Source organism: Sinocyclocheilus anshuiensis, unplaced genomic scaffold (assembly GCF_001515605.1).
Source record: "Sinocyclocheilus anshuiensis isolate Anshui unplaced genomic scaffold, SAMN03320099.WGS_v1.1 scaffold489, whole genome shotgun sequence".
NCBI lineage: Eukaryota > Metazoa > Chordata > Actinopteri > Cypriniformes > Cyprinidae > Sinocyclocheilus > Sinocyclocheilus anshuiensis.
Window position 1 is genome coordinate 88900 of NW_015537958.1, and position 17699 is coordinate 106598.

At 39.0% G+C, this 17699-nt stretch overlaps 1 protein-coding gene across 1 annotated transcript in view; it reads right to left on the reverse strand.

Moving 5' to 3' along the window:
• Positions 1-4378: 4378 nt before the first annotated feature.
• Positions 4379-17699, reverse strand: part of LOC107666137 (fibroblast growth factor receptor like 1) — a 92352-nt gene continuing 79031 nt past the window's right edge. The window contains exons 4-7 of the mRNA XM_016457304.1: positions 13034-13111; positions 7816-8100; positions 6825-7178; positions 4379-5479 (exon numbers count right to left, since the gene is read on the reverse strand). Coding sequence (XP_016312790.1) covers positions 5073-5479; positions 6825-7178; positions 7816-8100; positions 13034-13111 — 1124 coding nt within the window. The 3' untranslated portion in view covers positions 4379-5072. The remainder of the gene's footprint in view (positions 5480-6824; positions 7179-7815; positions 8101-13033; positions 13112-17699) is intronic.

Sequence of the window (17699 nt, forward strand, 5' to 3'; positions counted from 1 at the left end):
TGGCTTCAGAGGTGGTCTGAAGGAAAAGATGGACAGGTAGGGGTTGGAAAAGCCCAACGCTCATGCGTTTAGCACACTTGCACAGATGTCCCACATGTGAATGGCTTTGATGACCCTGATTTCATCCCGGGCTTTCATGATGTCAGTGGGACTGTAGAAAGATTCCTTTCCTCTAAGGCAGCTTGGCAGGATGTGTAAAGAAAGGCCGAAAGACAACACCGAGATTAAGCTGCTTTTGTCATGGTTCTGTGGCAGACTTTAAAGGCTTTGGCTCCGGTCCCATCTCACAGACACTTTTTTTGTCCCTCTTCTTGCTCTCTGCATCTTTTTCTTTTTGTACGCAAGGTAAACATTTAAGGAAAACCACTGGCAACCAGTTTTCAGAGGGTGTGTGTTTTTTTTTTCACTCTTTCAAATTGCAGCTTTGTTGTTGAGCGAGCCATTATGACTGTTTGAAAAAGGAGGAAAGCAAACAGAGAGTTCATTCTTTGAAAGAAACAGCCAGGTATTCCCAGGTGTTGGCCTTATAGGCACTCAAGGTTTCTGTATCTCACTGAAGACGCTCACTCGTCGCTATTCATGAAGAACTTCAAGAGCAGAATGAAGAGGTTGAGAAGCAGCAGTAGTGCTTTCAAAGCTGTGTGGTATTGTAGCTTCCTGATTTTCGACAAAACCTTCCTGATCTTATGCATACAATATGATTTGTAATGGAGGGGGAAAAAACACTTTTTAAAAAAAAAGAATTACAGTATTACGCTAATACATAATGCATTTAAAAGAATTCATAATACTTTATAGTAATCTTTTCAGAATGATTAACACTGGAAAAATATTATAAAGTTTAGAGTAACTTACTAGCGATTTACAGTAGGTTCACTGTAAAAGATGATGCACTGTTAACTTAGTAAAATTACGTTCATCTTACTTATTTGTTTCTGCTATGTTGACGTTACTCAGTTTGATCGAGTTTTTAGTACTTTCTGTTACTTAAAGCATTGCAATTAAGTTCAGTAAACTTAATTTCTTTGTGTTCAATGAAAAGGACGAACATGTGGCTCCTTTGTGCATGTGTTATAGACAAAGGTGCATTAGGGAGACACACAAAATGTGCAGTCCTGGGGGCGCCCAGGACCAGGGTTAAGAAACACTGTGTTAGACAGAGGTGCACATACGTTTTTCAGCCTGGTTCTCATAAGAGAATATATAATACATATTTTATATATATATATATATAAATATATATATATATATACAATATAACTATAAATAATAAATAAATATAGCTATAAAAATAAATAAATAATAGAGATAATATTATTGCACTTTTAGTTAGTTTTTTTGAAATAAAATAATAAACAAGTGTGATAATACTATTATACTGTACATAATTTTAAATATTTTAAAATAAAAAGGGAGTATTAAATACAAATACAATTATTATATAGTAAACTTAAAAATAAAATCTTCAAAAGACTTTTGCATGCTGTTATTATTGTTATTTACTTCCACAGTCTATAAATATGTAAGCAAAAAACACTGTAATGTTTAAAGTGTTGTCAGGTGGTAATTGAAGCTAAATAAACCCTTTGAAATTAGCCACGAACTTAACTTGTCTCATTCTAGTGATGGAAATTTTATTCTTTCAAGAGATTCGTTCATTTTCAGTTCGTTCACCAAAATGATTCGTTCTGATTCGTTCAGTGACCATTTCTTCATATTACATATATACGCCAGCAGGTGGCGAAAAAGAGTGTCTTATGTGTTGTGTCTTAAAGGGGTCATATGATGCGATTTCAATGTTTCCTTTCTCTTTGGAGTGTTACAAGCTCTTGGTGCATAAGGAAGATCTGTAAAATTTGAGACTAAAGTCTCAAATCCAAAGAGATATTCTTTATAAAAGTTAAGAGTCAGCCACACCTACCTAAAACGGCTCGTTCTAACACGCCCCCACATATCTACGTCACGATGTGGGAAGATTTGCATAACGCCGCCCAAATGTTCACGCAAAGAAAGAAGGCGTAACTTTTATTCTCGCTGTAGTATTGTTGCTGCCGCTGCCATGTTGTGAAGGCGCTGTGTTTCGTTGTGAAAGCAAAACTACTTTGTTTGGCCTTCCAAAAGAGGACGATATCCGCTTCGTCATGCCTGGAGCTGATCCGCTGAACTCAAAGATCTAAGACTTTTTCTATGTACACAAAAGGCCTATTTCTCTCAAATATTGTTCACAAATCTGTCTAAATCTGTGTTAGTGAGCACTTCTCCTTTGCCGAGATAATCCATCCACCTCACAGGTGTGGCATATCAAGATGCTGATTAGACAGCATGATTATTGCACAGGTGTGCCTTAGACTGGCCACAATTAACTAGAAACACCAATAAAAATGAATTCGTATGCTGTTAAAAAAACTTGCCTTTACAGTAACTTATTGCCACTAAAACATCAGTGTTTCTTTACTCATCCTTGACTTAAACACACGCTCTTCAGCATTATGATAACCCCCAAAACACAGACAACAGAAACAGTATTAAATCCCAACATAACGTAACATTAAACACTAACAGACCTCCCCTACATTAATCTTGTGCAGAAAATAACCCCTTCAGTTCATCATTTACTCCCCTGATTTGTCTTCGAGTTCACAGAACTCTTTTCTGCTAAGTGCAATGAACTTCCGCTAACATTTGAGTGAAATAAACTTTAGTTGTAAATTTGGTTTAGTAAATTTGACTGGCATTGCTTTATTTTCAGATTTTACAGTAAACTACTGACTTGCAGCCACAGGCTTAGATGAAATCAACTGCAAATAAAAGGAACACATTTTTAAATAAAAAACTTTTTTTACATTTTATTATAAATGATACAGTAGCACAAAAAGTTTTAAGCTACTGCATCAGTTAGACACACACAGAGTTTAACAATCAAAATATAAATCCATGGTGACAATAAAAAAAAAAAAACCTTTAAACACTATGGTTTTAAAATGCCATTATGGTCATTAAAGCATTTTTACACTACCTTTCAAAAGTTTGAGGTCAGTAAGCTTTTATTGATTGATTGATTGAAAGAAAGAAATATGCTACTTTAATCAGCAAGGATGCATTTAATTCAAAAGTGTCAGTAAAAGCATTTATAATGTTACACTGAAATGCTGTTCTTTTGAACTTTCTATTCATCATGTATTACATTTTCCACAAAAAAAAATAAAAAATGTTTTTCAACATTAATAAGAAATGTTTATTGAGCACCAAATCGGCATATTACAATGATTTCTGAAGGATCACGTGACACTTGAAAGTTAAGATTTGCCATCACAGGAAGAAATTACATTTTAACATATATTCACAAACAAAACAGTTGTTTTAAATAGTAATACCATTTCACAATATTACTGTTTCTCTGTATTTTTGATCAAATAAATGCAGCTGTGGTGAGAATTGAGACTTTTCAAAAAACATCATACTGACCCCAAATTTTGGAACAGCAGTGTAGTTACATTATTCAAGTTGTACAATGTATTTCTCTCTTTGGTTGTTGTGTGTTTGTATAGTGTAAAATTGTATAATTATCAATTTTAATAATGCATTTTTTATGCAGTAGGTTTAAGTATAACTGTCAATGTTGTGATATATTAGGCAGCACGAAGCTATATATCACTCAGAAGAGGTACTATGGCCAGAGTTAAGTTTTTCAGCCATTTGAGCTATGATAGAAAGGTGTCAGAACACACAGTACATCACAGTTTGCCGCATATGGGGCTGAATAGCCACAGACCCACGATGACCTGTGTGTTTGTATAGTGTAAAATTGTATAATTATCAATTTTAATAATGCATTTTTTATGCAGTAGCTTTAAGTATAACTGTCAATGTTGTGATATATTAGGCAGCACGAAGCTATATATCACTCAGAAGAGGTACTATGGCCAGAGTTAAGTTTTTCAGCCATTTGAGCTATGATAGAAAGGTGTCAGAACACACAGTACATCACAGTTTGCCGCATATGGGGCTGAATAGCCACAGACCCACGATGACCCCTGTCCACCGCCGAAAACATCTACAGTATGCATGTGAGGGTGAGAACTGAACCATGGAGCAATGGAAGAAGGCTGCCTGGTTTGATGAATCACATTTTCTTTTAGATCAGGTGGATGGCTGGGTGTGTATGTGTTTACCTGGGGAAGAGATGGCAGCAGGATGCACTATGGGAAGAAGGCAGGCCGTGTTACACTCTGGACAATGTTCTGCTAGGAAACCTTGGGATCAGGCATTCATACCACCTACGGATTGTTACAGACCATGTACATCCCTTCATGGCAATGGTGTTTTGCTGATATTCCCTGCAGTGGTCTCTTTACATTTACATTTACATTTAATTGCGGTACCTCAGGTTATTCAGAGCAGCCCCTGAAAATAAAAGTACAAAGTTCATGAAAACACAAGGAACCCTTGCCAGAACGTACAATGCCACAATCTCATCATATCTTTAGTTATGATATAACTACAGCTCAAGGATATTCTCTTTTTCCATTAAAGATACAGTTAGACAGAAAACTAGACTGAACCTACACCATTTCTTAAAGTTGAAACAACGTAGACCATACCTGCAAAAACAACATGAGCATATGCTCTCATGTATTCAATCAGTGAAGGATATAAACTGTTACAGGAAATAAACTGTAACGTTATCTCTCAATATCTGCAAACAATTTTCTTATGCATGCAAACGAACGTTTCACTGACATTTGGTGCTAATCCAAAAAATCCTTTTGGCCCCATCCACAAAATTAGTCAATGGGCTTATGAAAAAAATCGTATTAAAATATCGTAGCATCAGTTCGCTCCTGAATCACAGTTTGAAAGCAGATTGAAGAGACAATACATGTGTCTTTTGTCCCATACAAACCTACAAAAGTTTTTGCTGTCAGCAATGTTTCTGTGAAGTCTTTCTCTATTTCAAAACATCCTGGCCAAAACATCCTGGCCAACACGCTGCCCTATTTTGGCGACAAAATGTTGCGTCAGCGACTGAGGAGATCTTTGAAGAATGAACCAGTGGACTGTAAGTATGAAGGCTAACATTGGTAGTGGATGTGTTGGTGCTGGTGAATTTTGCCGTCCACGTGCGAGTGGGTATGTGTGTGAATGTCTGGATAGATCTTTGGGTAGACTTTGGGGGCAGCTTGGGCCAGCAGAAGCTGTTGTTGTTGCTGCTGAGCCAAATACTCCTCGTAGGTGACGGAGCCAATGCAGTCTTTCTCGGCAGCCGCCCGCGCCTGGTCTCTGGGTGGCTGTCGGTGGCCGTTTGGTAAAGTCTGGCCTGAGATTATGGCTCCTGAGGAACAGTGCTTCCTGGACTGGCAGAACCAGAGCAGGACGGTGCCCAAAATGAAGACCACTCCCGTGGGGATGCCGATGATGACGGGCCAGGGAAGGCTGGGAGGCAGAACCGACGGGATCGGGGAGAATGGCGGCTTTGGGTCTGGATGAAGACGGAGACGAGAAAAGCACAATATAAAGAACAACAACTGACAGACTGATCAGTGTCACATTATTTGACATGGCTGAATTTCTTTACAATGAGGAAGAGTATCAGATGGGACATTCAGGCTAGAAACAAATGCAAAAATTCAGAAATTGTCATGGTACTGTATGATAGCATGACCATGAGCACATCAACACAACTGCCCACTTCTACATGCTGATCCAGTATTTAGCACTTTATTTACCCAGCAGGACTACATCAATATGTGAAGGTTAGCCAATCATAACACAAATCATTTACATAATTTGCATCAGGACTGTAAATCAATTGAAAAATTAAGTTTAAACGAAGTGACAGATTTCTGTGATTTATTGTAGTTATACTTAGGGTTAGGGTCATTTTTTAGTCAAATTAACGTTGAATCAAAATAAAGGAAATTTCTTTTCAATAATATATTGAATAATATTATTTTTTAATCATATTAAATCGAATTAATTAATGTTAATACTACTATACTACTGCTAATAAAAAAAATATATATTTATCGTCTTTTAACCTAATAATATCAAGGCCAGTATCGCCAAAATTAAAATGATGCTAATACTTCCATTAGATAGTAATTATCGCTACTAATTAAACTATTTTTTTTTCTAGCCCTAACATATATCTGTCTTTTATTTATATACTGTATATATTTATACTACTGTTCAAAAGTTTGGGGTCATTAAGAATTTTTTTTTTTTGGAGAAAAGTGTACTTTTGCTCAGCAAGAGTGCATTAAATTGATCAAAAGTGACAGTAAAGACATTTATAATGTTACAAAAGATTTTGATTTCAAATAAATGCTGTTCTTCTGAGTTTTCTATTCATTCAACAATCCTGAAAAAAAATGTATCATGGTTTTAACATTGATGATAATAATAATAATAATAATAATTGTTCCCTGAGCACCAAATCAGCATATTAGAATGATTTCCGAAAAGGATCACGTGACACTGAAGAGCTGAACATTCAGCTTTGCCATCACAGGAATAAATTACATTTTAAAATATATTCAAATAGAAAACAGTTATCCCAAACTGTAATAATATTTCACAATATTACTGTATTTTAGATCAAATAAATGCAGCCTTGGTGAGACTTCTTCAAAAACATTAAAGAAAACCCTTACCGACCCCAACCTTTTGAATCATAGTATGTTTGTTGATGCTTTTTCGCTACTGTAGCTACAATAGTCAAACAGCATGAAAAATTATGATTGTTTGGAGCAAGAAACCTTGACTAAATAGCCTATTATTAGTGGATTTCAAGGAAAAATAAAAAAGCAGAGAATAAAACTGACCAGGCAGAACAGTAAGGAAGGCACTGCGGAAGCTGTAGCCCATGGTATTGGCTCCAAGGCAGATGTACATGCCAGCGTCCTCCTCCTTGGCTCGAGTGATAAGTAGCTTGTTCAAATAGGAGCCGTCTGGTCGTGACCACACATCACCCGTGGGCAACACAACGAAGTGATGGTCTCCGACCTCAATGGTGGAGTTGTACTTGCTCTCACCGCCTGGTTCGACCCTCTTTAGCCACTGGATAACCGGCTTGACATCACTGCGTACTTTACACTGGAAAGATGTGGTGCCACCGTAGTCTACTGTAGTGTTTACTGGATGAGTGCCTGTCAAGATGGGCTTGGAATTTGTGCGCTCTGTAATGAAATAAGGACGATTTTATTTACTAATCAGTATTTAACACAATTACGGGTCTATAATGCACAGATTGTTTTTCTATTTTATGTCCTAAAATAGTTTTAGGCTATTTTGAGTTAGGAAAAAAATGTCACATATGACTCTACTGAGAGCAAGATTAATGCACTTCTCCCTGTTAGGATGTGGTTGTAAAGTTAGCAAATGCAGCAAATTAATTTGGGAAGCAAAATAAATGGGATGAAATAAATTGGCTGCCATTAAACTGTATACATAGCAAGCTATTTATGTGTCAATTTAATAACACTGCTAGTAATATAAAATTAAAATAGTTGTTTTTTTTATCATGCATAAATAATAATAAGCCATTAACTGATTGAGACAGTTTGGCTGGGGCTGAAGTGTGTTAGTGCTGCTAATAAAGAATGCTAATGTTGTTTGTTAGGAATGATTAGGTCAATTCTTCCTATGTTCTGACAGCATGCCAGACAGCTTTTAATATCCCTTGAAAGCATCCAGCAACTAGAGAAAATATTAAACTGTTGCTGCATGTTCATTCTTTCAGTCTACACTATATGAGTCATCAAAAGCTCCATCGCATTCCAGGAAAACATCAACGAGACGAGGTGGATGACTCACGGATGACTTCCACTTTATAGGTGGCGTTGATCTCCCCGGCACGGTTGGACACATGACACGTGTACTTGCCGCTGTGCTCAGGTGTAAGATTCTTCAGGCTGAGAGTCCACTTCTTCTTTCGGCCCTCGCCCACCTCCTCGGGCGTCAGAGGCCTGCTGTCTTTCAGCCAGACGATGTCAGGTCTGGGGTTGCCGCTTGCGGTGCACTTGAGCCTTACTGAGCTCCCCACTGGCCGGGCGATCACACGCTTTCTCATTTTGGCCGGCTGCGTGAAGCGGGGCCGCACTACAAAGAAAGACAAAAGGAAAGAAAATGTTAGACAGCACCTTTCTTTTTTGAAATACATCTTAAAACGTGATTGGAACAGTTTTCTCAGGTTTACAGCCTACTTTAATAAGGCATTTAGATATGAATGTGAAAAGCATGTCAAAAAATAATCTGCACTAGAGAAATAAAGGTGACGACTTGACATCACAGTAATGAGAATTTGGGGTAATGAATATAGTGTCTCATTTAAAAACAAAACAAAACATGTGGAATCCATTTTAATGTCCTCAAAATTGGCTAAATTTTTTATTTTGGGGTGAAATTTTAGTTTATACTAGTTTATTAGTGAAATAATCATTATGACATTTGTGCAATTTAAATTACATTTTGAAATCGGAATAATACAATGATCATGACTACTGCTTTTAAGAGCTTAAATAAATGAAGGGAGAAAGATGGAAGACTGATTCATCATCAGAAGTTACACAACACCACTAACATTACAAGGAAAATAAAGCATAAAGGAGTGGACATGAAGTTCTTGTGTGGGCAAATTTACTGAGTAAAGCACCACACCATGAATGCAATCAGACAAAGCAAACAGCAGCTCCTCTGTAGTTTCATTCTATAGTTCCCTGCTGACTGTTACCGCTCACAGCAGACTCTGAACAAACACCACAAAAGCAAATACACTAGTGAACTAAGCATCTCCCACTAAGCATCTCCCATCACAACTGCTATGCTACACAGTACAAAAACAAGCAGGTCAGGCCCTCTTTGAACACCGCCGAGTTTAGCGGTGCTCCGATATCAAATCAGAGGGCAGCTGTCGGAGGGGAATGGAATGCTTCCCCCCTCACACTTCACATACATAGCCTGCTCTTTGGCTTGTCAAATGCAATTACCAAAGCAAACACTGGGCTCTAGAGGTAGGAGTGTGTGACTTCAGGGTGTAGTGAGTGAGTCACAGGAAATACTGTGGGGACTGTCCAATCCCAGACCACAGGGCTACCTGTCAGTATCTTGGAAGATTCAGCCACATGTGTGCCAGCTGGAGATGGGGGTTTGATGGGGAAATACAGGGGTGACGAACTGTACGTGCTGTCCAAATGCTCTATGACAGGCTCAGTTTCCATTCAGTTGGCCACATGTTTTTCCATAGGCCCACACATCAAATGTGGATCACCAATGCTCATTCGGCACACAGCATGCTGTCATATTGTGTAAGACTATGACACTTTGAGTATTAGATTTTACTGCTGAGTACTATATTATATCAGAACAGCAGTGCTACTACAGTGCACTACAAAAAAAAAACGCCAGTGCTGCTGTGCTACAAAAAAAAAATAAATTGGCACTGCTACTATACTAAAGCAAAATGGCAGCGCTGTTATGCTACAACAAATGTCACCGCTAGTGTACAACAACAAAACGACAGCAATGCTAGGCTACAACAAATGCCACCACTGCTATACTACAACAAAACGGCAGCACCACTATGCTACAACAAAATATCACCACTACTGTACTACAACAAAATAGCATTGCTAGTGTGTTGCGATAAATGCCTTCACTTCTATACTATGACAAAACGGCAGCACCATTAGGCTACAACAAATGTTACTACTACTATACTACCACAAAACAGCCGCACTGTTATGCTACAATAAATATCACAGCTACTATACTACAACAAAACAGCAGCGCTGCTATGCTACAATAAACGTCATCGCTACTATACTACAACAAAACAGCAGCGCTGCTATGCTACAATAAACGTCATCGCTACTATACTACAACAAAACAGCAGCGCTGCTATGCTACAATAAACGTCATCGCTACTATACTACAACAAAACAGCAGCGCTGCTATGCTACAATAAACGTCATCGCTACTATACTACAACAAAACAGCAGCGCTGCTATGCTACAATAAACGTCATCGCTACTATACTACAACAAAACAGCAGCGCTGCTATGCTACAATAAACGTCATCGCTACTATACTACAACAAAACAGCAGCGCTGCTATGCTACAATAAACGTCATCGCTACTATACTACAACAAAACAGCAGCGCTGCTATGCTACAATAAACGTCATCGCTACTATACTACAACAAAACAGCAGCGCTGCTATGCTACAATAAACGTCATCGCTACTATACTACAACAAAACAGCAGCGCTGCTATGCTACAATAAACGTCATCGCTACTATACTACAACAAAACAGCAGCGCTGCTATGCTACAATAAACGTCATCGCTACTATACTACAACAAAACAGCAGCGCTGCTATGCTACAATAAACGTCATCGCTACTATACTACAACAAAACAGCAGCGCTGCTATGCTACAATAAACGTCATCGCTACTATACTACAACAAAACAGCAGCGCTGCTATGCTACAATAAACGTCATCGCTACTATACTACAACAAAACAGCAGCGCTGCTATGCTACAATAAACGTCATCGCTACTATACTACAACAAAACAGCAGCGCTGCTATGCTACAATAAACGTCATCGCTACTATACTACAACAAAACAGCAGCGCTGCTATGCTACAATAAACGTCATCGCTACTATACTACAACAAAACAGCAGCGCTGCTATGCTACAATAAACGTCATCGCTACTATACTACAACAAAACAGCAGCGCTGCTATGCTACAATAAACGTCATCGCTACTATACTACAACAAAACAGCAGCGCTGCTATGCTACAATAAACGTCATCGCTACTATACTACAACAAAACAGCAGCGCTGCTATGCTACAATAAACGTCATCGCTACTATACTACAACAAAACAGCAGCGCTGCTATGCTACAATAAACGTCATCGCTACTATACTACAACAAAACAGCAGCGCTGCTATGCTACAATAAACGTCATCGCTACTATACTACAACAAAACAGCAGCGCTGCTATGCTACAATAAACGTCATCGCTACTATACTACAACAAAACAGCAGCGCTGCTATGCTACAATAAACGTCATCGCTACTATACTACAACAAAACAGCAGCGCTGCTATGCTACAATAAACGTCATCGCTACTATACTACAACAAAACAGCAGCGCTGCTATGCTACAATAAACGTCATCGCTACTATACTACAACAAAACAGCAGCGCTGCTATGCTACAATAAACGTCATCGCTACTATACTACAACAAAACAGCAGCGCTGCTATGCTACAATAAACGTCATCGCTACTATACTACAACAAAACAGCAGCGCTGCTATGCTACAATAAACGTCATCGCTACTATACTACAACAAAACAGCAGCGCTTCTATGCTACAATAAACGTCATCGCTACTATACTACAACAAAACGGCAGCGCTTCTATGCTACAATAAACGTCTTCGCTACTATACTACAACAAAACAGCAGTGCTGCTATGCTACAATAAACGTCAGCGCTACTATACTACAACAAAACAGTAGCTATGCTACAATAAACGTCAGCGCTACTATACTACAACAAAACAGCAGCTATGCTACAATAAACGTCAGCGCTACTATACTACAACAAAACAGTAGCTATGCTACAATAAACGTCATCGCTACTATACTACAACAAAACAGCAGCTATGCTACAATAAACGTCAGCGCTACTATACTACAACAAAACAGTAGCTATGCTACAATAAACGTCATCGCTACTATACTACAACAAAACAGCAGCTATGCTACAATAAACGTCAGCGCTACTATACTACAACAAAACAGTAGCTATGCTACAATAAACGTCATCGCTACTATACTACAACAAAACAGCAGCTATGCTACAATAAACGTCAGCGCTACTATACTACAACAAAACAGTAGCTATGCTACAATAAACGTCATCGCTACTATACTACAACAAAACAGCAGCTATGCTACAATAAACGTCAGCGCTACTATACGCTATACCTCAATAAATGTCATCACTACTATACTACAACAAAACGGCAGCACCACTATGCTACAAGATTCAACACTAATATACTACAACAAAACAAATATGCTACAATAAATGTCATCGTTACAGTAATACAACAAAATGGCAGTGCTGTTATAGGGTTAGTTCACCCAAAAATGAAAATTAGCCCATAAATTACTCACCCTCAAGTCATGCTAGGTGTATATGACTTTCTTCTTTCAGACGAATCCAGTCGGAGTTATATTAAAAATTGTCTTTGATCTTTCCGTAATAATCACTTTAATCTAGCTTGCGCTCACTGTTGTACACAGAAGCAGTTCCGGGAGCATGACGTATGAGTTCAGCGTTGCGCATGCGCCGGTGAGCATCGTGAAAACCAACGTTTGTTAACAGGAGCATAGGAAGCAAAGTTTCCTTACTTTAGCAAAGGAAAACCAGTCTCCTCTTGGCTTATATCAAAATCCTCTGACATTCTTCTTTACAAATCCTCGTTTTGTACTTCTAATAAGTGACCGTTGTTTTGTTTTGATCTCTCCCCTGCACGTCACTTCTGAGCGGCGCATGTGCAACGCTGAACTCATACGTCATCCGCCCGAAACTGCTTCCGTTTACAACAGTGAGCGCAAGCTAGATTAAAGTGATTATTACATTTTAAATATGGATATTTTTCTTACAAAAACACATTGATTTGCTACAGGAGGCCTTTGTTCACCCCCCGGAAATTTATGGGCTAATATTCATTTTTGGGTGAACTAACCCTTTAAGCTACAACTAATGTCACCGCTATACTACATTGCTATGCTATGCTACATTTACTATGTCTAAATGTTTCTGAAAGTTCTATTTTTTTTCTTTAAATTCTAATACAATGTAAAACTAAAAGTTGCATTTCATGAAAAGCAGCGTATGAAACATCTTGGCAGCTGCACTGCATATTTTCAGTGACTTTCTGGGCAGCAATTATAAATACCAGGAATGAAGGAGATCAAAGGGGATCAGAGGACTGTAGCACCTTACCCAGTTTTCCCGCCAGGTCAGTGGAGTACTCGGTTTCACCAGCTGGTCTGGCACCTTCCCTCCTAGCACTGGAGTCATCTAGAGAGAGAAAGAGAGAAGGAGAAGAGTATTTACATATCAAAATAACCACATGCTCTGAGATTGCCACACATATTTGTGTTCATTAGCATTACTGTAATTCTTCGGACAAATCACTGCAATCCTTCACCACCTAAACCAAAAATTACTAGTACTATCTCCTGATCAGCTGACTAGAGAGCAAAAATGATACTGTAGCTAAGAGCCTTCAAATACCATTACCCACACTGCATTTCAGAGCTTGAGTGTGTCAGAATTAGACCAGAAACATAGTTTACTCAAGTACGCAAAGCCTTGCTAGATTCTGTGCTCTTGCGTTACAAGGGTGGTAACACACCTCAGGGGGTGATAGAGTGTCCTAAAGATGTCTCTGTCATTAATCTGGATGTGTTCTTATTCAAGTTAACTAGCATTATAGCTTGTTTATACAAGCCATTATAAAAAAAAAGATTATTTTCAAACTTGACATTTCAAGACACAACAACATGCAGAACTACTAGTTAAAAGTATTTTAAATAAAGATTTTTCAGTTACAAAAGCTGAAGATGTTACATTATATTTGAGGAACAAAAAAAAAAAAACAGCTGGTCTGGCACCTTCCCTCCTAGCACTGGAGTCATCTAGAGAGAGAAAGAGAGAAGGAGAAGAGTATTTACATATCAAAATAACCACATGCTCTGAGATTGCCACACATATTTGTGTTCATTAGCATTACTGTAATTCTTCGGACAAATCACTGCAATCCTTCACCACCTAAACCAAAAATTACTAGTACTATCTCCTGATCAGCTGACTAGAGAGCAAAAATGATACTGTAGCTAAGAGCCTTCAAATACCATTACCCACACTGCATTTCAGAGCTTGAGTGTGTCAGAATTAGACCAGAAACATAGTTTACTCAAGTACGCAAAGCCTTGCTAGATTCTGTGCTCTTGCGTTACAAGGGTGGTAACACACCTCAGGGGGTGATAGAGTGTCCTAAAGATGTCTCTGTCATTAATCTGGATGTGTTCTTATTCAAGGTAACTAGCATTATAGCTTGTTTATACAAGCCATTATAAAAAAAAAGATTATTTTCAAACTGTTGACATTTCAAGACACAACAACATGCAGAACTACTAGTTAATAAAAGTATTTTAAATAAAGATTTTTCAGTTACAAAAGCTGAAGATGTTACATTATATTTGAGGAACAAAAAAAAAAAAAAGATCTTTGAAAATTGAGAAAAGCCAAAAGGATTTTTGGTTGATGATTAATTTGTGCATTTGATGATGCAATTCAGTAAGATCTTAAGTCACAATTCCGCATTTGAATCTTTTAGTCTGAGAAGATACATTCAAAATTCAAGGCAAATATCTAAAGTCAGAAAAGTGAAAACTATGGTTGGAAATCTGTGGCCTTTCTGCTCTAGTTACAGCCCCTGCTCATCCGTTCATCACATGACTGGCATTTTCTGGCCTGTCAGCTCTTTGAAGCTGTCGGTGGGGTGGTTTGATCTGAGAATGTACACAGTTTAACACTCCTGCAGGAGAGGTTCCAGTTCGGGCAAAGGAAAAAAACTCATTGCTGGGCTAACAGCTTAATTACTATGGCTCTTACCCTTCACTGAGCCCCTCAAGTATGGTCACTCCACACATAGCTCTTTTGTTCATGTCGAGCTCACGCTCATTGCAACCATCGAGCATTCATTTTCATTGGCAACTTCACTGCGGTTTCAGAATTACACCTAGGTTTGTCATTTTAATATAATTTATAAATGTAGCTTGCATCATGTAAAAAAAAAAACATCCAGAACTTCCATAACATATATAGCACTTTGTGAGTTCATTAAACATGCACACATACTTCAAGACTTCACACTGACTATAAAGGTGTCTGAGGAAAAACCGAGCTTGATTCATGGAAAGTCAACAAATCTTGGAAGGATGAGGGTTGTCAGGTTTCTAAACCAAACAAACTCCTGTTTCCCTTTCATTAAGGCAAAGTGACACCACAGCGTGCCGCATTTCACACGTCGACCATCTAGGTGTGTTCATAATTCCGAACAAGCTCAATATGACTGAGATGTTTGCATAACCCTTCAGTTTGTTTGCTTTTATGTCTGCAGTGGAGACGGCAGTAGAAAACATGCCGTAGGAAATCTGAGCACAGAGTTTCCGTTCCACTGGGTTTTCACCAGGTTTGTGGTCTTCTTGTAATGTTCATTGGTGAAGTTGCAGACCAGGTACCCTCTTTTGCTCCCTGGCAAGGCTTAGGAGTTTCTGTAGATTTTGGCAAGGCCACTGGTCCCTCGCTAAGCATGAAACGTCCAACTTGGCTGTGCCACATCCGTCAGGGGCAGCAAAAAGCCAAGATTTATTGCACTTGAATGTTCTGCTTATGACCTCCAGTGCTGTCAAATGGTTACATCGATGAAGTTGAACAATTGCCTCATGTTTTTCTAGAAGCAAAGCAACCACCTTCGCTCAAAGCAAAACAGTGTTTCTGAACACATGCTAATTATGCTGTCATTCTCTACATCTATGGTGAAGTCGGCTGTGAAACTGGAGATGGTTTGGAGACAATCCTCATGAGTGAAACCTCAACAGGAGACAATATGGGGATCTTGCTTTTAGCTGTTATCTTGGCTTTGATTTAGTGCATTCCAGCACTGGCTTATGGAAACCATTACCAACTCTACTGCTACACAGCTCTATATTAACAGCCAGCTCTAAACTGTGAAAATTTATGGGCCGTGGTCACAGCAGAGACGTTACTACTTTACTGACTACAGACTAACCCGAGAATGAATAACACTAAGAAGTTGACAGATTAACTGCCTGCCGAGCATATTTATGTTTGATCGCACCAATGTATCTTTTGGCCACTGCATATTTGGGAATAGAAGAACCATGCTTGTAGATGTTTCACAATATGAAAAACTGTGACCTGGCCTAAACATCGCTGTTTTTATATGAGAGAAATGGTTCCACCAACATTAGCTGAACATGGATTTTTTCATTTGAAGATCATGAATGACTGATGTTCGGGTTGTCATAGATGGCCATATGATGGTTGTAGGCTAGCATTTATGAAAGAACACAAAGTCGACATGAAATCAAAATTTTATCTATTCAATTTCTTAATACACATACAAGGGTTTATTTTGAATATGTCATTGTAATCCTGTAAAATTAGTTGTGAACATCCTTATCCCATTATATATATATATATATATGACACATATAGCTATTCTAAAATGTTGTAAAAAAAAATATATATAACAGCATATAGAGTGTTTCCAGAAGGTAAAAAGTACTGTTGAGTACATTCTCCAATTTGCTCCAGCGGCTCCAATGCTGACCTGCTCCATAACGTCAACTTCTGAGTCAGCCTGATCACCTACAGTCATTCCTGCTTTGGCACAATCCCTCACAATCCCACTCCTGAATCAGTTCTTCAGCTGTGGAGACTCAGGCAGATTTAGAGAGGCCTTCTTTCCTGGAGCTGAGGACTGACCCTGCATTAAGTGTTTCCCTTTCTCTTTTAAGGATTACCGGAGCAGAGCAGAAGGAAGAGCGAAGACTCTGGCTGAGACTGAGTCGACCCTCAGGACTTTTATGAATACCAGCTGAAAAAGGAGATTGTTGTTGACTTCAGGAGAGTGCGCACACTCAGCATGCTCCTCTGTCCGTCAATGGTGTGACTGTGGAGAGGGTGAGCAGCACCAAGTTCCTGGGTGTGCACATCACAGATGATCTCTCCTAGGCTGACAACACCACAGCACTGGCCAAGAAAGCACAGCAGCGTCTCTACTTCCTCCGCAAACTAAGAAGAGCCAGAGCCCCGGCCCCCATCATGTACACCTTCTACAGAGGCACCATCGAGAGCATTCTGACGAGCTGCATCACTGTGTGGTATGGTGCCTGCAACGCATCCTGCCGCAAGACACTTCAGCGCATAGTGAGAGCAGCTGAGAAGATCGTTGGTGCCTCTCTCCCCTCCCTCCAGGACATTTACAACACCCGTCTCACACGCAAAGCCCTCTGCATTGCAGGTGATCCCACCCACCCAACACACAGCTTCTTCAGTCTGCTGCCATCAGGGAGGAGACTGCAGAGTCTCCAGGCCAGGACCAGCAGACTGAAGGACAGCTTCATCCATCAGGCTGTCAGGAAGCTGAACTCCCTCCCGACCTTGCCCATTTCAATTCTCTGTGTGTATGTGCTGTACATGTGGAAGAATTGACAATAAAGCAGACTTGACTTGACTTGAATTCACATTATGAAAGGGAAAAAGTCAAGGAAGTCCTGGCAGGTGTCCTACCTTGGCAATTTGTGCTATTAAATATACATTAGAAAAATAAATAACAAAACAATCTCTCTCCACTGAATCAAAAAAAAAAACCTTATGGTATGCTGTAGAAACTGGTGTAAAAAGACAGAAATCATACTTACGTTAAAGTTTTGGTACTATGTCAAAATTACACTTAAGCCCTAAAATCAAATTGAAATGTAAATTAAAATGTAAAAGATTTGTGTGTGTGAGTGAGTGAGTGAGTGAGTGAGTGAGTGAGTGAGTGAGTGAGTGAGTGAGTGAGAGAGAGAGA